This window comes from Paroedura picta, chromosome 3, assembly GCF_049243985.1.
Source record: "Paroedura picta isolate Pp20150507F chromosome 3, Ppicta_v3.0, whole genome shotgun sequence".
NCBI lineage: Eukaryota > Metazoa > Chordata > Lepidosauria > Squamata > Gekkonidae > Paroedura > Paroedura picta.
Genome location: NC_135371.1, coordinates 156,902,777 through 156,928,121, shown reverse-complemented (window position 1 = coordinate 156,928,121; position 25,345 = coordinate 156,902,777). Strand labels below are relative to the sequence as shown.

The window sequence follows — 25,345 nt, the reverse complement described above, 5'->3', positions numbered from 1 at the left end:
AGTAACTTCTAATTTAACGGGCGGGAAATCCAGTTCCATAAAAACTATACTTGCAAACCTCCCTTTTTAATGGTGATGATTAAAAGAAAGCAAGAAAAGAAAAAGACTCCTTTGATGTACCCAGCATGTTTCAAGCTAGGCAAGGGGCTATTGCTTCATTTTATATGTGAGGAAAGCCCACACACACGCACGCACACACACACACACACACACACACAGTGACCCCAGTGTACCAACATCACTTATGGGTGATGTCAGCACATTGTGTTAATTTGCAGCATGTTTTTCAGTTTGTGAGGGGTTTGGGTGGAGTTTGGGCAGCCAGGTGCATCTAGGAACTGTGGGACTCTCACCAGGAACAGGGGACTTAGTAGCCCTGGACCAGGCTTTCTCAACCAGGGTTTTGTGAAACCCTGGGGGTTCTTGATAGCCCTGGAAGGATTTCCCAAACGGGTGGGAGTTAATAAATTTTTAGATATTTTAAAAATTTGTTAAACATTTATTGGGTGATATGACCACATGTGGTCATAGAATCATAGAATCATAGAGTTGGAAGGGGCCATACAGGCCATCTAGTCCAACCCCCTGCTCAACGCAGGATCAGCCCATGGGTCATGCAACCCACCCCCCCTTCCCATAATGATCAATGATGGGACTGGAGGGGGTATGTAAGTTCTCCAGTTCTGGTTATCTGTGTTCCATTTCTTCTGGTTCCAGTGCAGTTGATGTAGCTGAGTGGTCGTGACTGAGATTGTTTCTGCAGTTGTTATTTGCTGGTGCGTTCTCACCACATTGACTTCGGGATGCTGACCCTGATTTTGCGCCAGGTATTCTACATTTGTGGTTTTCTCCAGCGCTATCCAGGGGTTGACTAGTGATTTGCATTTTACACTTCTGTTGGGAGAGTCGGCGTTTCTGACTCCCACCTCACCTGCCTTCCCTTTAAAGAAAAAAAAAATTCCAAGCATGTGCAATAAGGCCACCCCATTGCCATCCTTTCTCTGCACTCCCTTCCTCCCCCTCGCATGGGAAAGGTGCCCAAGTCATAGAATCATAGAGTTGGAAAGGACCTCCTGGGTCATCTAGTCCAAACCCCTGCGCTGTGCAGGGCACTCACATCCCTATCACTCATCTACTGTAACCTGCCACCCCCTTAAGCCTTCACAGAATCAGCCTCTCCGTCAGATGGATATCCAGCCTCTGTTAAAAAATTTCCAATGATAGAGAACCCACCACCTCCCGAGGAAGCCTGTTCCACTGAGAAACCGCTCTGTCAGGAACTTCTTCTGGATGTTTAGATGGAATTTCTTTTAAATTAATTTCATCCCATTCGTTCTGGTCTGTCCCTCTGGGGCAAGAGAGAACAACTCTGCTCCATCCTCTGTATGGCACTCCCATTTTCCATATGCTGTGTGGCTAATCCCCAACCCCCCAGCCTTGCTGGGAACAATGCAAATTCAAAGGCAGCTTGGGGAAAATGGTGCCTGCTTGCACCTTTGTTTTAAGTATGCTATTTTAGACAAGCATTCTGTGCTTGCTTCCTGCCTCCCCCCCCCCTTCCCCAGGATATAAAGCATGTTATTACTTTTTTTTTTTAATCCCTCAGTTATTATGTTAGGACACTCCTGCTTTGTAACACAGACAGCTCTTTTTGGGGGGGCTTGGAGAAAGCCACAGGAGGCTTGCTGGATGAAATTGACAATATTCCTCATCTTCCTGAAATTGACCAAGGCTACATTTCCCTTTAAATATGGCTTTGCATTTCACTTGTACAAAATAACGCAAGGTCTCCGGTGCTCATGTGACTCTCCACTGCTCACAAATTGTTTCAACATTCAGTGCAGCGGGAGAACAGCGGCAGCAGAATTTGTTCATTTAGATCATTTCTTTGACTCACTTCTCTGTCATCAGGATGAGGTGCATAAAAAAACCCACAAATTAACTGCATGTCCAGAAAGCTGCTGGAGGTGGGGGGAGAATACTCCTTCACTAACACAGGTCAGGGGGAACATACTAAAGATGTGTCTGCACAGTAATCTCCCAGTTGATTTTTCACTGAAGCAGAAGTAGTGTCTGAAAAACACAATATTGTGTGCTGCAGGGTAATATATGTTATTTATTTATTATTTTTGTATGGCATGTGTGTAAGGTAGCCAGGACCCTTAGGGGTCGCCCTTCCATGTGCTAGCCAGGACAGGACCCTGCTTACCGTCTAAGATCTGACAGGATTGGGCCTGCCTGTGCTATCCAGATTGGGTCGGGTAATATGTGTCCCTGAACAGACCATATGACATTCGTTTCCCCTGGCAATCAGAGAATCTATCTCCTCCACTACACCTACTTTTCAGGGGAACTAGAGTGTGCTTAGTGATGGAGACCTCCCACAATAGGTATGTTTTAGCACAGTGGTTCTCAACCTTTTCTTCGCCATGACCTCAGCTTTGGCGCTGAAGCCCAGCGGGGACCCAGCCGGAGAAGCTGCTAGCTAGTGCTGCGGAGGCGCTTCTGCTGGCCCCCCTCCAGCTGTGGCCATGGGCGACCGCGTGCAGGAGGCGACTTGGGGGGGGGGGGAGAGGGCCCTGCCTAGGGGCCTCGCTGTCCCACTCCAGGGCTTGGCCACGCGTCTTGCTCCCTTGGCTCGCCACTTCTCTCCTTTCTCCCTTCTTTTAACCACACGGGGGGAGGGGGGGCTCCATTAATTTGTTAGCCAAAATGTCTCCTAGAAACTCATATGGGGTTGTTATAGATATTAGTTGAGCTGTAGTTGTTTCCCCTCTGAAACTAAAATTGCACCTCAGTCTTCTTGAGACAGTTAAGTTCCTGGCATGATAAACTGTTTGTCTTCTCCCTCTGCAATAGAACCATGACTGACTAAGCCAGGCTTTCTCAACCAGGGTTTTGTGAAACCCTGGCATTTCCTGACAGCCCTGGAAGAGATTCTCCAATTGGGTGGGAGTTAACTAATTTTTAATTTGTATTTAAATATCCATATGACCATATATGGCCATGGCAACCTCCCTCACCCCCTCCCAAAATGGCCAATGATGGGCCTGGAGGGGTGGGAAGGGAAGTGACCCCCAGCCAAATAAATCCTTGCTGGTCTGATGTCACACCCAGTGGGTGTTTCTGGGTGATGTCATTTTTGGTGACATGTGACTTCTGGGGCCACGGCAGGAAGGTGTGGCCTGCTGACATCACTTCTGGGGTTTCTCAAAGCCTGAAGAATGTTGCAGGGATTTCTCAATGGTAAAAAGGTTGAGAAAGGCTAAACTCTTTAAAAATGAGATGTCGTAGGTGTTCCTCCTTGACTATCAGTGGACAGACCTGCCATCGAGGCAGATAATAATACTCAGATAGCATTTACAAAACATCCAACTCTGTAAGGTAGGGGTAGTCAAACTGCGGCCCTCCAGATGTCCATGGACTACAATTCCCAGGAGCCATCGAGGCAGATAATAATACTCAGATAGCATTTACAAAACATCCAACTCTGTAAGGTAGGGGTAGTCAAACTGTGGCCCTCCAGATGTCCATGGACTACAATTCCCAGGAGCCCCTGCCAGCGAATGCTGGCAGGGGCTCCTGGGAATTGTAGTCCATGGACATCTGGAGGGCCGCAGTTTGACTACCCCTGCTGTAAGGTCAATCAGTATTGCCTTCCCTGTATTACAGATGGGGCATGAAGCCGAAAGGGGGCAGCTCACCTAATGCCACCTTCTGAGAACGCATGGTAGGGATAGGATTCAAACCTGGGACTTCCTGAGTTTGTCAAGCCCTCTCTTGGCCACTACGTTACACCAGTTCTCAGCAGAATCCCTGATTCTTTCTGCAGACTTTAGGTGGTGCCCATGAGTCAGCCAACGAAGGTGATGCTGTGGCTCAGGGGCAGAGCTTTTGCTTTGCATGCGGGAGGTTCCAGGTTCAATCCTAGGTATCTTCAGTTAAATGAATCAGACAGTAAAGTGAAAAACCTCTCCTGGAAACCCTGGAGATTGGCTACAGTCAGAATGAACAACCTGGATATTCTTGAGGAAGAGTTGGATCTTATATGCCACTTTTCTCTACCAAAAGGAGTCTCAGAGTGGCTTACAATCGCTTTCTCTTTCCTCTCCCCACAACGGGGTGTGATTCAGGATATGGCACCTTCATGACTCCATGTATGGTACCTTCATGACTTCATGTAAGCTCCTACTGCATTTACAGATAATCACCAAGGTCTTATATGAATAGTACAAACACAGAGCTGTTTGACTTAGCTATTAGGTATCCAACTGGTAGTTCACAGATCAGTTGATGAGCCAGGTGCAGGATTAATGCCTGCAGCTGAAAAGACCCTTTCTGAATCACAGGCACATGTGTTTGCCTCTTGGGCATAGCTGTGCATTGAAAGAACCCAACATACAGCAAAAATAGATTTCAGAGGTCAGTTGAAGAGCTAGTTTTTCTTTACTGACAACACAGTTACAATCATCATTACCCCACAGACGACAATAATTACTCTTTGTAGCAGGTCAGAATGGCTTCCATTTTAAAGTCGGGGGAACTGAGATCGAGATCTTGCCCAAGGTCACCTAAAACATTCCCCACTGAGCAGGGCGTTGGGTCTGAGTTGAAGTCTTCCTTTTGGTCCACTGAATGGTGCCGTCAGTATTCATACAAGGTGTCTGTTGATCAGTACAGCAGGGGTAGTCAACGCTGGCAGCGGCTCTTGGGAATTGTAATCCATGAACATCTGGAGGACCACAGGTTGACTACCCCTGCAGTACAGAATTAGCCCATGAATGTTGCAAAAAATAAAGGTTCTAACATTGTCTGTGTGTGATCCTAAGATTGTCATGTGAAGAATTCCGGTGTTTTTTTTGTTTTTTTTTTTGCCTTTTGAGTCTTCTGACATTAAAGAATCACAGGCAAACAACCTTGGACTTCTGAAGAGCCTTTATTTTTCGTGACATTCACGGACTGGGTTACCCCTACATGCTAATTCTGATTCATTCACCATATTCTCCTTGTTCATTGTGGATCAGTATAAGGAGATTACAGGAACCATTTGCGAGGAGAGCTACGGGATGTGAGGATAAGGGTGGAGGGGCAAGTTGGATGTGACGACAGCATACCTGGGGGGTTAGAAAGCTGGTCGCATTCAATTCTTTGCCAAATTGGGAGAGGGAATATTGATAGGACAGCACCAGTGAGCAGCAGGATGTAGCTCTTCCTGTATCAGCACCTTCCTATCCAGAAATCCCTTCTCCCTTGCACTGTTTTTTCTCTGCAGAGTTTACTACTGGTCTTGGAACTCCAATGAGGGGGAGAACCAGGGGTAGTCAAACTGCGGCCCTCCAGATGTCCATGGACTACAATTCCCAGGAGCCCCTGCCAGCATTCCCAGGGGCTCCTGGGAATTGTAGTCCATGGACATCTGGAGGGTCGCAGTTTGACTACCCCTGGGGAGAACCATGCAAAGAGAAGACGTTTCAGGAAGAAATGTATGGAGGGGGGGGGGGAAGATGGTTCAATATCCCTGCTCCCCTACCCATTTAAATCACATCCTCCTCATCGGTTTTTTACAATTGGGTGATGAACCAGTTCTAATCCATGTGTCTGCTGACATCACATCTGCATTGCCCCCCTCCCCAGCCCAAGGCAACCCTTAGCTGATGATTTTTTTTAGCTCTGGTAGCTTTTCCTGGATGTGGAGGTTTTTGATACGATTTTCATACTGGAAGAGGCTCCCCTGACCGAACTCATGCTCCCACTTAACCCTCTCCCACTGCTGGAGCTGAAGCCACCTCCCCCAACGGTGAGGCCTCCTCCGTAGCCGAGGCTTGTTCCACCTGAATGGCCCAGCCCTGTTCCAAGGCCAAGGGAACTTCCACCACCATAGTTCATTCCTCCGGATGAGTGGACCACAGCTGCAAAGAGATAACAGGAGAGATTCAGAGTTCATGGAACAACAGAAGGAAATCAGATTCCCTGCCCAGCTAGTTTGGTGTAGTGGTTAGGAGTGCGGACTTCTAATCTGGCATGCCAGGTTCGATTCTGCACTCCCCCACATGCAGCCAGCTGGGTGACCTTGGGCTCGCCACGGCACTGATAAAACTGTTCTGACTGAGCAGCGATATCAGGGCTCTCTCAGACTCACCCACCCCACAGGGTGTCTGTTGCGGGGAGAGGAATGGGAAGGCAACTGCAAGCCGCTTTGAGACTCCTTCGGGTAGGGAAAAGTGGCATATAAGAACCAACTCTTCTCCTCCTCCTTCTAATGGCGCTCCTTGTTCATTTAGGGCTATTTTGCTTGCAGAGGCCCCGCTGTCCTCCTCTCCTTGAGGTCAGAAAGGCTACATAATGAACTTTCCATTGCATTGGCAGGAGAATGAAAGGGCAAGGTCCCTCGTGCTTCCCCTGAACATTGCTCTACAGTCTTTCCAATTCCATCATAACATTCCTTTGTATTTTTGTTACTAAATATTTTGACTGGCCAATACATCAGAAGCTGCTCCGGCCCTCAATACTGCTATTTGTAAAAACAGATTTGAGAAGTTCATGCAGGACTGGAGTCTTTTTAATGGGTTCTAGCCATGATAGCTAGGAATGGAGTCTCCAATAGAATGGAAATCCGAGTGGCTGATGCTCAGGGAGGGCGGCCTCCACCTAGGTTAATTTCCTCATCCTGGCAGCTGAGACTTGATTTAGATTTTTCTTCTTGCTTGTGTGAATTGAATCTGTGATTAGGCGCAGCCTAGCAGGCCAAGAGACCCTTGTTAGCAAGCCCTCCACCACGATCCTTTTCACAGGGCCCTCTCCTCTTACCTGCTGCTGGCTCCAGGCATTGAGGCATGCCTGAGAGCAAAGAGGCTAGAGACCAGGGACGGAGGGCGGGAGCTGCAGGGGCAGGGCCAATCAAGGTGCAGCCAGCTGCACCCTGATTGGCCCTATTCCAACTTGGACAGCTGGACACATTCCACCCCCCAGGCTGTTTCACAAATATATAGAGGAACAACAATGGATAAGGATGTAAAATTGATATTGTAATGAACTCCTAGTTCCTGACCCGTGGTTGTACAAATAAATACAGTGCAAACTGCAGAAAAAAAACAATAGAACATGTGCACCCAATTCAAATGAATATACTGATCTAACCAGCAAAATGCAACAATCTAAAAGCACTGTTAAAATGTATATAAAAATAAACTCTATCAGGAATGGCTTACTCCTGCATGCCACTGCCATGCCTTTTCTGTGAATCTTCACCCTTAGGAAGTTTGTGCCATGGAGGTTAAAATGGGCAGCGGAAATTCACCTGAAGTGAATAAAATTTGAAGATTTTTCCTCTGGAATATCTGAAGGAATCCCACAAATAATTTGCTTAGATTATCAAAATTTCTGAGGGGGATTCTGTGTAGGGTGCCTCCAGAATTTGCATGGAGCAAAATTCGGAATGAGTTTCACCGATGAGTTTCACCTCACTTCAGAATGAGTTTCACCGATTCCGTAGTTATGATGTGCTGGAATGTTTTAACCCTATCAGATTCTCAATGTGGACTCAGATTCGCACCTGGCATTCTACGTCTATGGTTTTCTGCTGTCACTGGTCAGGACTCCAATCACGGCATGTGTTTTGCATTTCCATTGGGAAAGTGGGCAGTCTTGCCTCCCACCAGGCCTCCTTTTCTTTTGTCTGAGCATGCTCAATAATGCACTCATGCCGTAATGCAATATTTTTTAAAATGCACCCCCCTCAATTACTCCGGCATTGGAATCACTAAAGAAAGGGGGGGGTCCTTGTGTTGATGTGTGCTCAATCACCACACATGCATGATGACAAAGTACGTCGGCCACCACTACACAACTATTTATCTGCACAAAAGTTATAAAGTGCTCCGCTGTACCTTAAATCAAGAAAGTGCATTTAGGTGCTGGAGGAGGAGATAGAGGATTCAGGGGAAAGGAATATGGAGTCCAGGGCCTAGTCTGCACACATAGGATAATGCACTTCCAATGTGCTTTGGCAGCTGGATTTTCCTGTGCAGAACAGGATAATCTACTTCTAAAGTGCATTGAAAGTGCAATATCTATTGTGTGCAGACTGGGCCCTAGTTTTTGACTTAACTTTCTGGAGCATTCCCAGAAAGCAGGCATTATTGTTATTGCAAATTCACACTGTAATGTGATCATGTTCAATTTTTAAAAAAATATGGGGGGGTGGAAAGCTGGATAGTAGGTGGGCTTGATACGTATCTATGGCACCATCGAGATGGAAATAGAAAAGGAAGAAGACTCAAATCCTGAGCTTCCTCACTGGATAATCCCTAACTGCCTTCCAAGGGGAGGGGGAGAAATCATGATTTCTGAGGATTCTCAAACTGCATGTCACACAAGGATTGCGTTCAGAACTGCTCCTCAAGAGACTGATTTTTGTGTAAAAGGTTTGTTACCAGGAGACTTTAGGAAGGTGGTTGTGATATTTTTCAGGCCTGTGGAAACAGTCCCTCTCAGAGGAAAAGAAAATCTGAGGGGCTGACCGAAAAGTTACATTAAGACCAAAAACATTTCACACGGAGGGTTTGGGGGTGGCCAAAAGGACTATTTGTGCAGCTCCACTGACACAAAACCTTTAGAGTCTAAGATCAAAGGCTCATCACTATCTTACTGAGTTTCTGTCATTTTTGTTGTTGTTAGGTGCTAAGTCGTGTCCAACCCATCACGACCCCATGGACAATAATCCTCCAGGCCTTCCTGTCCTCTACCATTCCCCGGAGTCCATTTAAGTTTGCACCGACTGCTTCAGTGACTCCATCCAGCCACCTCATTCTCTGTCGTCCCCTTCTTCTTTTGCCCTCGATCGCTCCCAGCATTAGGCTCTTCTCCAGGGAGTCCTTCCTTCTCATGAGGTGGCCAAAGTATTTGAGTTTCATCTTCAGGATCTGGCCTTCTAAGGAGCAGTCAGGGCTGATCTCCTCTAGGACTGTGACCGGTTTGTTCGCCTTGCAGTCCAAGGGACTCGCAAGAGTCTTCTCCAGCACCAGAGTTCAAAATCCTCAATTCTTTGACGCTCAGCCTTCCTTATGGACAGTTCTGTCATTTTAATTTTTATAATTATTATACTTACATATATTTACTGCACCAACTCCCTCTCCAGCCAGCCTGTTAAAGGAAACAAGAAGGGAAGCCATAAGAAGGGTAGAGGTGGTTCAGAAGCAGTTAATTCCAGAGTGATTCCAGTCTTTTTACATGTACAACTTTCATTTTATGGGCCTCATTGCCTCCATAACAAAATGAATATGCGGAATGTTCTCTAGATTCTTGGGATTTTTTTGTCTAATTGCACCTAGACAAAAACACAATGCTCTCAAAACAGCAATGAGAAGCCTGAGAGAATGATTAAATATTGGAGTGGCCATGTTTCCATGAGGCGATAGATTATGGGTTCCCAAGGTGGGCAGTACACCCCACCCCCCAGGGTGCAGTGGAAGGATCCAGGGGGAAGTGAGGAATTTTGGGGCAGTAGAGGGGCAGCAGTCTGACTCTTCTTGTTGTGGCAGAGTTTTCCTAGGGAGGCACTGCAGTGAGCATTCTTCACTGAAGTGATTTCACAAGACATCAGGGCATCTTGATCCAAACAAGGTCTTAGGCTTCCCCCACCTGCTCTCCTCTCCTTCCAGCAGCTTCCTGTAGGTGGCGATCTCGATATCCAGGGCCAGCTTGACGTTCATCAGCTCCTGGTATTCCCTCAGCTGACGGGCCATGTCGGCCTTGGCCTTGGTGAGAGCCTCCTCCAGTTCGGCCAGCTTTATCCGGGCATCTTTAAGGGCGAGTTCCCCACGCTGTTCAGCATCAGCAATGGCTGTCTGCAGGCCGGCGCACTGCAAGAGGAAGGAGATGAGATTATAGAATCATAGAATCATAGAGTTGGAAGGGGCCATACAGGCCATCTAGTCCAACCCCCTGCTCAACGCAGGATCAGCCCTAAGCATCCTAAAGCATCCAAGAGAAGTGTGCATCCAACCTTTGCTTGAAGACTGCCAGTGAGGGGGAGCTCACCACCTCCTTAGGCAGCCTATTCCACTGCTGAACTACTCTGACTGTGAAATTTTTTTTCCTGATATCTAACCTATATCGTTGTACTTGAAGTTTAAACCCATTACTGCGCGTCCTTTCCTCTGCAGCCAATGGGAACAGCATCCTGCCCTCCTCCAAGTGACAACCTTTCAAATACTTAAAGAGGACTATCATATCCCCTCTCAACTTCCTTAGATTATTCTAAAAGGGAGCTTTTTTTGTTGAAACCACAAGCCCAGCCCTTAGGATTCCAAATAGCAGGACCCCATGTGTCAGGATCAGGAATATGGGAAGAGGAAGGGGACATTGGTACAAAAAGAGATCCGCATCTTTCAATCACGAAAGAACCTGGTATGCCCCACCAATAGGCATTTTCCTCACAGCAAATGTCTTAAAAACTTGAAACAGCTTGGAGGTCTGGCAATGTCAGTAGAATGATAAACAGAGATGTTGCCTTCCAATAGAAATATCTTCTGTTGTGGCCAGATTTGCTTGGAGGGCGAGCAAAGCAAGGAAGAGCTGGGTGGATTTGGAGCAATTTAGGTAGAGACAGTCTCAATTGCTTGAGAATGCTTGTGAGTTTTAAAATTGTAATGTTGATTCTTATAGCTGGAATGTTTCAAATTTTATACTATTTTAATTATCAATGATTCTTTTATGTATTTTGTAATTTGATTACTGGTCTAGTACCATAATGAAGAGTATTTGATTTGCCTTCCAATAGCCAAGGTGCTCCAGTAAGGGCATGAGAAGAGACCTGCTTGATTAGACCAAAGGCTTGCCTATTCCTGGCTGCTTAAGGGCCCAGATAAATACTCCCAGGATGCCACCAAGTTATCAATCTATCTCATGCAGCGGTGGCCAAACTGTGGCTCTCCGGATATCCATGAACTACAATTCCCATGATGGCCTAGAGAGCCACAGTTTGGCCACCCCTTATCTAGTGCATTTCTAGTTCACGCTTCTAAGGAGACCAGGAGATACGTGGCTCTCCCATCTGCATTTTCTTCCCCAGCAATTGTATTAGAAAAGCTGGGCTGTGAGAAAATGAGTGGCCTGAGGTCACCCAGAGAACTTAATGACCGAGGAGTTGACACCTGTGTCTGGGGACGCCAGCCTCCAGATAGGACCTGTAGATCCATCAGAATTACCGCTCATCTCCAGACTACAGAGATCAGTTTCCCTGGAGAGAATGGCTGCTTTGGAGGGTGAACTCTATGGCATTGCACCCCACTGAGGTGCCTCTCCTCCCCAGTCTCCATCCCCACATCTCTAGGAGTTTCCCAAACTGGATCTGGCAACCCCACCCCACAGATCCCCTGCTGGTGGCCAGGAAGGACTAGTAACCCTACCTGGGTCTCTCCAATTCTAAACCAACATTCTAACAACTACACATTGACTTGGCAATAGGGCATGAAAACAATACCTTCCAATGGTCATTTGCCATAACAATCACATTTCCATTAAAACATCCCTCCCTCACACTCCCAAATCATTAAAGCAATTAAAAACAGCTGAAATACATGCAGAACATAATATAACAACGGCAATTAAAACATTGGTTGGGAAACATCAGTGCCTCAGATAAGGGCCTCAAGATCTGTTTGCGGAATCTTGGTTTAGGGGAAATGCGGCGGAAACTGTACCTGTTTCTTCACATTGTCAATCTCAGAGTGGAGTCTTTGAATCATGCGGTTCATCTCCGAGATCTCGATCTTGGTGTTTCGCAAGTCATCTCCATGTCTACCAGCCGTGAGCTGCAATTCTTCGTACTGAGGGAAGTGGGAGAGATAAACCCAATCAAATGACTAAAAATGGAACTCCTAAGCTGGAATGTGACGTTTCAAAAGCAGTCTGGCCTGATTCATTTACCGTCACTGATCTTGTTGCTGAGAAAATTTACTTGGGGCTCCTCTCTCCCTTGTGAGAAGCAGGAAACGTGCAAATCTTTGCTTTCACACCAGTTTCTCCACATGCTGAATATTTACCATCAAAACCGAACAGTCCTTTAATATTATTTGGCACCAGTAGCACATGAATTGCATACAATAATGGGGAAATGGTTATAAATGTACCATAAATAGCAAGGAACTAGCAGTGAGAATAAGAAAAACGATAGGGCCTGAAACCAAAAACAATATACAATATCAAAAAGAAATTTTAAAAGGCTGCTATGGCTTCATCTCTTCTGCTACATTAAAATGTTGAACTTTTATCAGACCATTATTGATCGGCCAATCACATTCGCATCTCGAGCCTCCGGGGGGGAGGCGGGATATAAATCAAATAATAATAATAATAACAACAACAACAATAACAATAATAATAATATAAGGTGCTTAGGGCAGCACATAATGTTTCCCTCCCCCAATCTCCCACTCCAACAGAAAAACCTTGTAAGGCAGATTGGTTGCAACAGAGAGATTATTGACCTAAGGTCACCAAATGAGCATCATATATGAAGATTTGAACCCAGGTGTTTCCAATCCTGGTCAAACACTGTAACCACTACACCACACTTCTCTGTGTCAACATGAGTGAGTGTGGATGCTGACAGCTTGGTGTAGTGGTTAGGAGTGTGGATTTCTAATCTGGTGAGCTGGGTTTGATTCCCTGCTCCCCCACGTGCAACCAGCTGGGTGCCCTTGGGCTCACCACAGCTCTGATAAAGCTGTTCTGACCGAGCAGTGATATCAGGGCTCTCTCAGCCTCACCCACCTCACAGGGTGTCTGTTGTGGGGAGAGGAAAGGGAAGGCGAATGTAAGCCTCTTTGAGACTCCTTCGGGTAGAGAAAAACAGCATATAAGAACCAACACTTCTTCTTCTAGATGGGTAGCTATGTTGGTATGTAGCAGCAAAATAAAACAGAAGTCCAGTGGCATCTTAGAGAATAACAAAATTCATCCAAAAATCTGATTAAGCAACTCACAAAAATTGGAATAAACTCTGTTAGGTTATAACTGACAAAGGCTGGCAATTCTAAATTCAGGACACTCCTTATTCCCCAGTTTTTGTGCAACATTTACCTAAACTTTCTGAATTACACAGCATCCCGGTAACATAGCCATTCCCAGGTCAGTACCCCAAATCAAACTCGGCCATGTCTCCAAAACTGCTGCGTTCTTCTCCTTCCAAATTTATTTGCTCAGCAAAGAAGAACGTTGATCCTTCTCACCTTGCTTTGATACCAGGACTCCGCCTCGGCTCTGCTTCTATTGGCTATGTCCTCGTACTGAGCCTTGACCTCAGCGATGATGCTGTCCAAGTCCAGGTTGCGGTTGTTGTCCATTTGCAGGATGACGGAGGTGTCTGAAATCTGTGACTGCAACTGAGCCAGTTCCTAAATTTAAAAAGTGGAAGGGGAAGTTCCTCAGTAGAAAGACCTCAGAATGTCTATCTCCACCAAACATTTCCACAAAGACACAATCTTGTTGGATAAGGAGGACTAGAAGAGGTGGGAGATCAGGGCAGAATCTGCACTTACTTTGTTTATTCCATTGTCAATCCTGTTGAATTCAGATCGCTTTGAACTCGGATCTTCCTCTCCCCCCCCCCCCATTGAAACAGGAAAGTGTTCTGCACGTGGTTAGGGTGGTTCAGAATGGGGGGGGGGGAGCCAAGCCTCTTTCTTTCTTTTCTTGAAGGGTCAGGGGAGAGGAGCTAAGCAGGGAGCCTCTTTATTTTTTTGGAGGGGGGGAGGGGAAGAGGATCAAAAAAGGCAGAGAAGGGAGAAAAAATCCAGGAGCGACAGAAATTGAGAGAAATTAGGGGCTTCTCCTTTAAGGCAAGTTTGTCACATGACCACCTGTGGCCAATCATGGGTCCTCTACCACAGAGGAGAGCCCAGATTCAAAACAGCCTTTAAATATTGAGGGTTAAAAGCACTCTAAGATATCGCACAATAAAGGTAGGGTCACTCCGGATCAATCCTTCTTGCTGCAGAAGGAAATTTTAAATTGCCCCAAATCCAAACGGAAATCGCATTCTGTGTAGAGGGCTGGGACTGAATCGATCTGGGGTTGGAATAAAAGCTCCGTGCAGTTTACACCCAGGATGCAAATCTAGTCTGCAACAGTGCTAAATGGGGAGAAACATGACACTTACTGCTTCATAGAAAGCTTTCAGGAAATTGATCTCATCTGTGAGACAATCCGCTTTGGTCCCCAGCTCAACCTTGTTCAGATAGGCACCATCCACATCCTGGAAAAGAAAGGAGTTGCAGCATGTGCCAGAGGCCAATCAATATCACCCACTTCTCCATCCTGATCCTCTATGGTTGTTCAAGAGACCTGAGATGCCCCTAAGTAAAGTATTGTTCTCGCTCTCTGTCTAAACCAGCAGTTTTTACATTTTGTTCCAGGGAATTCTATGGTTAGGAAGTTTACAAGCCGTTCCACAATTAAAACAGTGGAAATGGCATGAAAGCATTCTTTTAAAACCGTACCGCCGCCCATCTGCTTTGTCCTCACAAGGTCTCAGGTTCAATTTCTGGCACCTCCAGCTAAAAGGTTCACATAGGAGGTGGCCTTGACCTGAGACCTTGGAGAGGTACTGCAAGTCCTAGCAGACAATCCTGGCTTTAACAGAGCAAGGGTCTGACTCAGGAGAAGGAAGCCTCACATGTTCCACTACATGTTTTCCATTCCAGTGCACAGTTGCAGGAGAATATTGGTCTTATGATAAAGTATGCTTCCACTTCATGTAGGACAAAGGTAGTTTAGCATTGCTCAGCATCTTCTGACATGTGCTAGGATCTTGGTGCAATCTTGATTAGAAGCTGACATGATAGGCAGGAACACTGTTGAATTTCTCATCCCTGTTGTTTCAGCCTGAAAAAAACCCTTTATGACCTCTAAGACTTGAATATAGCTCAGGCTTTCCCAACCAGGGTTTCATAAAACCATGGGGTTTCTTGACGGCCCTGGGAGGATATCCTGAATTTGTGGGAGTAAATTAATTTTTTGTATATATTTTAAAATGTGTTAAAAGTTTAATGGGTAAAATGATCATATATGGCCATGTCAACCTGCACCCCCCCACCCCAAAATGGCCAATGAAGGGCCTGGAGGGAGTCAGAAGGGGAAGGACTCCAGGTGGGCGTGCCCACAGCTATGCTTCCAAACCATATTCTGCACCATCGCGCCATTTCTATGGTTTCCCAAAGCCTGAAGAATGTTTCAAGGGCTTTTCAATGATAAAAAAAGTTGTGAAAGGCTGATCTGGCTCAAGTTTACAAATGTAGGGAGTATAGTAATTAATTAAGCATCAATACTTTGAGAATTTAAGGGTTCTGTCAGAAAACAAATTGCATGTGGGTCAATATAATAATGTTGTGACACCTCCTAACTACCCCATTTTAGACGGTCTGAAGATTATTTCCAAGGAATGTCAACTAATCCATTCTAGTCTGGTTATATGTTGATTTGCTTTTGATTTCATCTTTCCTACAAGGCTTTCAGGGCTGCCTGCATGATCCCTTCTGTCTCTTTTATTCCAAACACAACCCTGCAAGGTGGATGAGGCTGACTTTCCAAAGGTGAGCGTCTTACCCACAGTGAGGATTTAAGCCAGGGGTAGTCAAACTGCGGCCCTCCAGATGTCCATGGACTACAGTTCCCATGAGCCCCTGCCAGCATTTGCTGTAGCCCATGGACATCTGGAGAGCTGCAGTTTGACTACCCCTGATAAGCTCAGGTCTTTCTGGCTAATGTCCAATGCTCTGGTCATCCCACTGTGCCAGCTCTCTGAATTCTGGCAAAATTTCAGTTTGTGGCCCAAGAAAAGACGGTCAAGGGTTCATGATCGTGCAGCAGCAAAAGAAAATATCAGACAGTTCAACTATCAGTTCTGTCGTCAGGGTGGTTTTGTCCCCCAGAAAAACGTCACAGCAGACAGGGTGAGAGAGCTGGGACTAGTGACTTTTAGGAGTGCAAAGGTCAATGCGTGCAAACCCTTTCACAAGCAGGGCCCTTCTGGATCGCAAAACATTCAAAGCACTCACCTTCTTGAGCACCACAAATTCATTCTCTGCGGCTGTACGCTTGTTGATTTCTTCTTCATACCTGTTAGAGGGGAAAGGGACGTTGAGTGCCTTATCAGCCCCCGGGAAAGGGAGCCCAAGAATGGATTAGAAATGGCACATCTTTCTGTCGCATTTCCCCTAGTAGCCATGTGTCACCTACAACATGAATATGTTCAGCCTGGAGAAGAGGAGGCTGAGAGGGGACATGTATCTGAAAGGTTGTCACTTAGAGGAGGGCAGGGGGCGGTTCCTGTAGGCAGCAGAGGAAGGACTCGCGGGAATGGGTTTAAACTACGTATAGAATGACAAAACAGAATCAGAGTCCAGGGGCACCTTTAAGATCAACAAAGATTTATGCGAGGCGTGAGCTTTCGAGTGCAAGCACTCTTCCTCTCGAAAGCTCATGCCTTGAATAAATCTTTGTTGGTTTTAGAAGAAGAAGAAGAGTTGGTTCTTATATGCTGCTTTTCTCTACCCGAAAGAGGCTAAAAGCGGCTTAGTCGCCTTCCCTTCCCCACAACAGACACCCTGTGAGGGAGTGGAGGCTGAGAGAGCCCTGATATTTCTGCTCAATCAGAACAGCTTTATCAGTGCATGGCGTGCCCAAGGTCATCCATCTGGCTGCATGTGGGGGAGTGCAGAATTGAACCCGGCTTGCCAGATTAGAAGTCTGCACTCCTAACCACTACACCAAACTGACTCTCAAGGTGCCACTGGACTCTGATTCTCTTTTGTTGTGCTGCTTCAGACCAATACAGCTACCCACTTGAATCTATGTATAGAAAGATACTGGCTAGATCGGCGTTCTCCAACCACCAGGCCATGGAGGCCTCGGTACCGGGATGCAGGGGGGGGGGAGGGTAGGCACTGATCTACAATTCCAAGGAATCCCCAGGTCCCTCCTGGGGACTCGTACCCTTAGGCCTCTGAGATGAAAAGGAGGATCAATAGGGAGCGACTGAGGCTATCTGAATTGAAGCCTCCACATTCAGATGTTGCTCAGTATTGCCATTAAAACAAAGTCGAGAAAGTTGCAAGAATGGGCAGCCCAAGAAAACCGGAGCTCCTTGCAAGATTATAAACTATAAAACAGTACAGGCTGCTGCAACCCAAGTAAGATCTGAGCAATGAAAGCGATGTGAACTAGAGGATATTTATGGTCATGAGAAATGCCCGGACTAGTTTTATTGACTTGGAAGAGAGGCCAGTGTAAACCCCCTTCCTTTCAGCTTTTCTGCCCCTGCCAGAAGATGCTGCAAAACAGTTCTCTCATTGGGCAGGCATGTATGTCTCGCCCAGGCTTCCTGGAGTCAGGCGATGGAAAAGGGCCACCTGCCAGGCTTAGGAAAAATGGGTGCTTTTAATGCTCCTGTAATTTTCTCCCTTGTGCGAAAGAACACCTTTAATGATTCCCTTGTGACTTTCTTCTCATGTTGGAAGCCTTGGATGGAACACAAGGGTGAGCTCATGAATGCCACACCCCAAGGAGAATCTGATAAATGTCATGTTGGTGATGGCACAAGATCTGAAGTCATAGGATGGAAAACTCTGGGTGGGTTTTCCTCTGTGGGGGATTCTTTAAGCGGAATATCAGAGGAGCCCTGCTGGGTAAGACCAGTGGCCCATCTAGTCCAGCATCCTGTCACACAGTGGTCAACCAGCTCCTCTGGAGATTCAAGAACAGAGGCTAGAGGCCAAGGCCTTTGTCTGATGTTGCCTCTTGGAGTGGACTGCCTTTGAACATGGAGGTTCCCTTCAGTCCCCATGGCTAGTAGCCACTGATAGATCTATCTTCCACATATCTGTCTAATTCCCCTTTAAAGGTTATCTATGCTTGAGAAAAGGTATGATGCTGTTGGAAAGTTTCCCACAGCATTTAATTTCTATACTATCTTCCCAGTAAGCTGGCTCAGGGTGCGTTCATGCCCTTCCTGGGATTTTGCCAGCTCTTCTCCATTCTTTTCCAAGCCTTCTTTGTTGTGAAGTTTTGGGGAAGCAAGGCCCATAGGGCTGGATGAGAAACTTCAGATTTTCCTGGTCCCCCCCCCTCCCCGATGTAGCTGCCATTTTCTCTTCCCCTGTCTCCTTAACAGCTATTTCCCATTTGGGGTTTTCAATCTGCAATTAATTGTTCTTTTAGTTCTCAGCTTTAACTACTTCAAATAAATCAGCTTTTTGTTGCAGAGATATGCTTTTCCCCTTATATCTCTGCAACAAAAAGGTCTAGAGATTTACTTTAAAAATGGTAGCTGGGAATTCAGAGAACCTGATACACATTATTATAATATCACATTGATATAAAAATATTTAATTCCGTCAACCTCAACCTCTGTTTTAGTTAACCTACCCCCTCAAAATAAACCGTTTTTGTTAACCCTGCATCCACATTATAGATGGGAATGGGCAGATGTGTATGGGGGCCCTTAGCAAACCAGGGCTAAATCATGTCCCCTCACTAGCCTTCTACAAGCAGCGGTAGGTAATACAGGACCCTTGACATACCTGCTTGGCCCCAATTTATCTTCAGTATGAAGAGAAACACTCCCTATTCATCTCATCTTTTGATGGGAGGCAACCCGAAATTCCCCTCCCTGGCTGCTTTAATTTTGTGGCAAAATTTATCCATATTCCTGTTTGTGCAAGCATAGCCTACTGTCCTTGCAAATTATATCTTATATTTTTTTCATTCAGGCCCCCAACTCGAGAATATTAGGCAACAGAGCTAATTAGGAGGACATATATATGAACTCTTTGTAGATAAATCTGGCTGGGAAGAATTGCTGGAGGATTTTGGTTCTCAGAGCCAGGTCGAAGACATGTGATGTATCAGTATCGTCAAATTGCAGCTGACTTATGGTGACCCCATAGGGGGACACAGTACATGTATCACGAGACCCAGCTTGGGGTGGAGACTTAGAATGGCGGCCTCTCAATGGTTGATTCCCCGCTCCTCCACATGCAGCCAGCTGGGTGACCCTGGGCTAGTCACAGTTCTATCACCACTGTTCTGGCAGAGTAGTTCTGTCAGAGCAGTTTTGCCTCACAGGGTGTCTGTTGTGGGGAGAGGAAGGGAAAGGTGTTTTGTAAGCCGCTTCGAGACTCCATCAGGTAGTGAAAAGCGGTATATAAAAGCCAACTCTTCTTGTCATGGAACAGAGAACTGTTTTAAATAAGTGAATTCTCCACCCCCACGTGCTTACCTGATCCTGAATTCCTCCACAGTGTCCTGCAAGTTCTTTAGTTCTGAGTCCAGCCGCAGCTTCTCTGCCCCACGGTCTTCCAGCTGTCTTCTAAGGGTATTGATGTAGGTTTCAAATAAGGGCTCGAGGTTGTGCCGGGCTGTTTTGTGCTCTTGCAAAAGGGTCCACTTGGTCTCTAGCACTTTGTTTTGCTGCTCCAGGAAACGGACCTGAATTCAATCAACATTCAGCATGTTACGGCATTGGCTTCCAAAAACATTTGCGTTTCCCTAGGCTGAGTTATTTGGGTCTGCCCTTGAAAAGTGTCTGGAAACTTCAACTGTTGCAGAAGGCTGCACCCAGGATGTTGACCAGAGTGGGGGATCGGGACCCATATCACCTCAGGCTTGTCTCATTGACACTGGCTTCCAATTGGCTTCCAGGCATAATTCAAGGCGCTGGTGGTGACCCTTATGGTTTGGGACCAACATACATGAGAAACTGCCTACTCCCTTATGAGCTTGCCCAACCGCTGCAGCCTCTTCAGAGATCCTGGTCTGGGTGCCTTGCCTTCTACGATTAGCAGGGCCTTCCCACTCGTGGCACCAAAGCTCTGAAATTGTCTCCAGGGGGATTTGTTTCTCCCCTTCTCTTGCTGTCTTCAAGAGCCTCTTGTGGCGCAGGGTGATAAGGCAGCAGACATGCAGTCTGAAAGCTCTGCCCATGAGGCTGGGAGTTCGATCCCAGCAGCCGGCTCAAGGTCGACTCAGCCTTCCATCCTTCCGAGGTCGGTAAAATGAGTACCCAGCTTGCTGGGGGGTAAACGGTAATGACTGGGGAAGGCACTGGCAAACCACCCCGTATTGAGTCTGCCATGAAAACGCTAGAGGGCATCACCCCAAGGGTCAGACATGACTCGGTGCTTGCACAGGGGAAACCTTTACCTTTACCTTTACTTGCTGTCTTCTGCCAGCAGGTGAAGATTATTTTGGCATTCCCTCAGTGATTCCTCCTCCTCTGGGTTATAACTGTTATATTTTTACCTTCTGTGGTTACTTTAAGCTTGGGTTTTATCCTGTCTTAATGATTTAGTTGTGTGTTGGTTTCAATGACTTTTAAGATCGGATTTTAATTTGGATTTTTTAATTTGTTATCCATCCCAGTAGCCCTCGGAAAGCAGAAATGTTAGATAAAATCTTGTTAATAAATAACAACGCATAAAATTGCAGAAATATTAATAACGCCTCCCACATCCTCCTCCATCTTAAACAGTTCCAAAAATTTCACATGAAAGCTATGTAAGAATGGGATCGTTGAAACTAGAAGAGTTGGTTTTTATACCCTGCTTTTCACTGCCCAAAGGAGTCTCAAAGCGGCTTACAATCACTTTCCCTTCCTCTCTCCACAAGAGAGGTAGTTGGGACTGAGATAGCCCTGACAGGACTGCTCTGTGAGAACAGCACTATCAGGGGTGTGATGAGCCCAAGGTCACCCAACTGGCTACATGCAGGGAATCAAACCCAGTGCTCCAGATTAGAAGCTGCTGCTCTTAACCACTATGCCATGCAGGTGTAGGTTTGCCAGCTCCTGGCTGCAAAACTACTGGGGATTTGGGGCTGGGGCCTGGGGAGGACAAGGGCCTCAGTGGGTACACCATAGAATCCACCCTCCAAAGCATCCGTTTTCCCCAGAGGAACTGATGTCTGTAGTCTGCAATGAGGTGATATTCCCCAGGTCCCACCTGGAGGCTGGCATCCCTATTTTTGACCAATAAAGGTTATCTGTTCATGGGCAGCTTTGTGTTGTCTTTGTTTTCCACTTCTGCAATCCTAGTCTCACCGCCCTGTTTACTGGAGGCTGTCGATGTCCGGTGGAATTGCTTTTCACAGTCTGTACGCCTCCTTGAAGTCACAATAAGGCAGATGTTCTATACACGAAGCTAATAAAAATAATTCTGGAAAGCAAGTCACGTCAGATGTGGAAGGCTTTCCTGGCCTTATAATTACGAGAAGTGTAAAAAAACCTAGCTTCCAACACTTTGCCTCTACACGCCATCAAAAAAAAATCAAGTCAGTTTGCAACAGCGAAGAGTGTGCAGTTTTGCAAGTAGCCCGGGACTGGGATCTAAAAGAACTGCAGGAAAAGAGAGTTTGCAAAGGGGAATTTCATAAACAGTTTGAGAATGTATGAAGCTGCATTACAACTAGTCACACTCATTATCAGCAGCTCCCTGGAGGCTTTCCTGACAAATACCCCACTTTTGGGCTACAGAAGCCAGGGCTTTGATCACAGAGACCTTCTGTACAGAAAGTAGGTGCCCTCCCACTAAGCCACACCCTCTTTCCGAGTCTAATAATTTGTGACAGTCCCCTGGGCGTAACCGTCGATGTTCTTAATATGGCTCTTTGGACTCCAGCTTATATTTAATGGCTCAAATCTCATTGTGGGAAGCAAGTGCTCCTGTTGATAGGGAAACCCCATGTTTTGGCATGCTTAGTCCCTAGTAAAGCAGGACTTTTCTTTATTTACATTATATTATAGTCCGCCTTTCTGACTGGGACTCCAGGCAGATTACGCAGAGCGAGTCAACCCAACCAACAGGGTTGGGTATTCAGTAAACCATGAAAGGGGATTTGGGTTGTAGGACCAGCTAGAAATTTTTAAAGGCACTGAAACAATGCAAATTGTTAACAGTGATGCAAAATCACATAGCAGGATGCAATACGGCAAACGGTACACAGTGGTATAGACTGCAGTGACTGATCCTTGGCCCAAGTAACTTCGTCAACCACTTTGTACAGCACTGGCCTGTTATCTGCGTAGAAAAGCCATCTCGAATAATTCAGTTTTGCCGAGTTAGTGGGAAGCTAGGAGAGTGGGCCCCATCCTGACCTCCTCCTTCCACAAGGTGAGGGCCACAACACAGAAGGCACATGCATGGGGAGTTGTCAACTTTGCCTGTTTTACAGGCTAGCCAGTGTAGAAGGCCGTGCTTAGAGGAGCATTTGCCAGTGGAGAGGCAATTTAAAAAACATCACTATCCTGTCCCTTCAGTACATGATGGATGGGGCATGATTGACCAAGTGATGCCTTTTCCCACACATCAAGTCTCTAGTTAAGAATCAGGACATTTTCTCCAGGCAACCTTGAAGGAGAGCATCCTCACAAGTACGCTAGCACTTGGCAGGTTTCAGCTCCCTTCCCCTGGTGGGGGTGGGGGTGAGTAATCTGGAAATGAAATCTTTGACCAGTGGTAGAAACATTTCCTGGTACCAGGGCCTTCCAATGCACTAAATGCCAGTTTGCCAGTTCCCTTCCATTCCCTGCACAGCATCAAGTCGGTGTTGCTGCAGGCAATGAAGTTACAAATAATCTGCAGTACAGCTCAATCTACAGTAAAATCAATGAACATATTATCTTTTAAAGGGGGAAACGGTATGGATCAGCTTGCCAAAACACTTTTCTCCAGAGGCCCAGTCCTTGCCCAGAGGCACAGTAAGTGGTTGGAATATATCGCCTCCGGCAATAAGTGAAATTCTGAGTCATTGTTTAGGATAAAGGGCCTGTTAAAGAAAGATCAACAAGAGTCCAGACTTCATAGCTGGCTTCTGTTACTAGAACAGGCGATGCAAGAAACTGCCATCAGAATAGCGGATTTTGTTTTGGGGATGGCAGCGGGAAGCATCTTACCTTGTCAATGAAGGAAGCAAACTTGTTGTTGAGGGTCTTGATCTGCTCCTTCTCCTCCTTGCGTACCTTCTGGATGGTTGGGTCTATCTCCAAGTTAAGAGGGGCCAGGAGGTTTGGGTTGATGGTAACCTCGTGGATGCCACCAGCTCCTGCTCCGTAGCCACCGTACATGCCGCCGCCACCACCGATTCGGTACCCAACTCCTCCATGGCCTAACCCATAAGCATATCCAGATCTGGCAGCATGGTAGCCACCAATGGAAATTCTTTGACTCGCTCCTAAGCCATGAAGGCTTCTGCTGCCAAAGCCACCACTGACACGTCCAAAACCTGCACTGCCTCCCCGGGAGACCGAAACAGTGCTATAGCTCCTTCGGCTCCCCGGCATACCGGCCGAAGAAGTGCTAAAATTCCTACTGATTCTCACTGATTTTTGAGCCATTGCTTCTCAAGCACAAGGAAGCAATGGAGCAAGAGAGAAAGAGGGACAGAGGCCAAACAAAATGGGATGAGATTCCTGGCCCACTGAGGTGAACAGACCCTCTGGGAAACAGGCCTGTTCCCTGCTTTTTATCTGTTTGGAGAGATGGGCTTGGCCACAGGTCTTTGGGCTGAATTAATCGGTTTGGTATGCCTGGCACAGGCCCATCTTTTCCATCCCGTTAATCACTGGGTTGACCCAGAATGTACCTAACGTAATGTCCTGGCAACCTGCAGACATGTAAAACCTAGTGGAATTTTCAAAGCCTATACTTTTCATCAGGGGGGAAAACAAAGAATACACTTTTAACAATGCCGGAGGTTCCCTAAGGCCTTGCTTTTAACTTGTATAATGAACGGTCTTTTTTGAACCTGGTGGGAATGGAACTGCCCACACTTAGGCTGCCGCATTCTCATCTATTCCTTGTGCGTGTGTTTGTTCCATGTTCCATGTTCCATGTTCCATCCTCATCCAGGTACAACACCCACCCTTAAGACAAAAGGCTCATGAGTGATAACACATTTGTTCAAGTTTTGCAGTAGGAAGAAGGACCATCACATTACAGCTGACTTATGATAATCCACAGTAGGGTTTCCGAAGCAAGAGATATTCAGTAGTGGTTTGCCACTGCCTACCTCCATGTCACACTCATTAATGCACACAATGGATAATGCACTTTCAATGTGCTTTGGCAGATAGATTTTCCTGTGTGCAAGTGAATAATCTACTTCAAAAGTGCACTGAAAGTATATTATCCAATGCGTGAGGTATTCCTTGGAGATCTCCCACCCAAATAATAGCCAGGGCTGACCTTGCTTACCTTCCAAGATCTGATGAGATCATGCTAGCTTGGGCTATCCAGGTCAGGAGTAGATAGAACTAGAAAGTAATGAATATAAATCTAGAGGAGATCTGGTAAATTACAAGTCATTTAACCTGATATCTGTTCTGGGTAAACTGATAATACAAAGATGGAATTATTCAGCATATAGAAGGACAAGACCTGTTGAAGGAGAATCAATAGGTACTCTTCAAAAGAAGCCCTGCTTCATCAACCATTAGAATATTCTGGGTATGATAACAAACATGTAGATAAAGGTGAGTCGCTGGATAATATATACATCTTTGAAAAGGATTTTGGCCTGTTTCTAAGAAATTTCCTTGCCAAGTTTACTTCCTGAGTAAACTTAACAGAGAAAAGAACAGTTCCATTTATGAATCATAACTGGCTGCAGGTAGAAATTAATGGACCATTCACACACTGGAGGAAATAAGCTGTGGGTCTTTCTTGGATCTATTACTTGTCCTATCTTTTTTAATGTGCTACTTCAGACCAACATGGCTACCCATCTGAATTTGTCCTATTTAGTTTGTTAGTAAATAATCTAGCTTGCAATAGGGGTGAGCAGCAAAGTGGCCAGGTTTGCAGATAACACGAGATTATTAAGGATGGTAAAACCAAAACGGGACTGCAGCAAAGAAATTAAAAGACGCTTGCTCCTGTGGAGGTAAGCTATGGCAAATCTAGACAGCATCCTAAAAAGCAGAGACATCACCCTGCCAACAAAAGGGCGTTTAGTCAAGGCTATGGTATTTCCAATTGCAATGTATGGCTGCGAAAGTTGGACCATAAGGAAGGCCGAGCGTCAAAGAATTGAGGCTTTTGAACTGTGGTGCTGGAGAAGACTCTTGCGAGTCCTTTGGACTGCAAGGCGAACAAACCGGTCAGTCCTAGAGGAGATCAGCCCTGACTGCTCCTTAGAAGGACAGATCCTGAAGATGGGACTCAAATACTTTGGCCACCTCATGAGAAGGAAGGATTCCCTGGAGAAGAGCCTAATGCTGGGAGCGATCGAGGGCAAAAGAAGAAGGGGACGACAGAGAATAAGGTGGCTGGATGGAGTAACTGAAGAAGTA

At 46.2% G+C, this 25,345-nt stretch overlaps 1 protein-coding gene across 1 annotated transcript; it reads right to left on the bottom strand.

Moving 5' to 3' along the window:
• Nucleotides 1-5,448: 5,448 nt before the first annotated feature.
• On the bottom strand, nucleotides 5,449-23,877 carry LOC143833275 (keratin, type II cytoskeletal 75-like). Its single transcript, XM_077328891.1, has 9 exons — nucleotides 22,949-23,877; nucleotides 19,280-19,488; nucleotides 16,059-16,119; nucleotides 14,162-14,257; nucleotides 13,233-13,397; nucleotides 11,703-11,828; nucleotides 9,640-9,860; nucleotides 9,107-9,141; nucleotides 5,449-5,909 (listed from the first exon to the last, which is right to left on the bottom strand). Exons 1-9 carry the CDS (start codon nucleotides 23,387-23,389, stop codon nucleotides 5,665-5,667), a joined length of 1,599 nt encoding a protein of 532 aa, XP_077185006.1. The 5' UTR covers nucleotides 23,390-23,877; the 3' UTR covers nucleotides 5,449-5,664.
• Nucleotides 23,878-25,345: the final 1,468 nt, after the last annotated feature.

What these genes read in the sequence shown, in the direction of transcription:
- LOC143833275 (XM_077328891.1), bottom strand. Translation starts at nt 23,389, where the DNA reads ATGGCTCAAAAATCAGTGAGAATCAGTAGGAATTTTAGCACTTCTTCG. An exon ending in TGAAAGCTTTCTATGAAGCA is followed by an intron (nt 13,398 to 14,161) that starts GTAAGTGTCATG and finishes TTTTAAATTTAG; the next exon opens with GAACTGGCTCAGTTGCAGTC. An exon ending in AGTCCTGGTATCAAAGCAAG is followed by an intron (nt 11,829 to 13,232) that starts GTGAGAAGGATC and finishes CACTTCCCTCAG; the next exon opens with TACGAAGAATTGCAGCTCAC.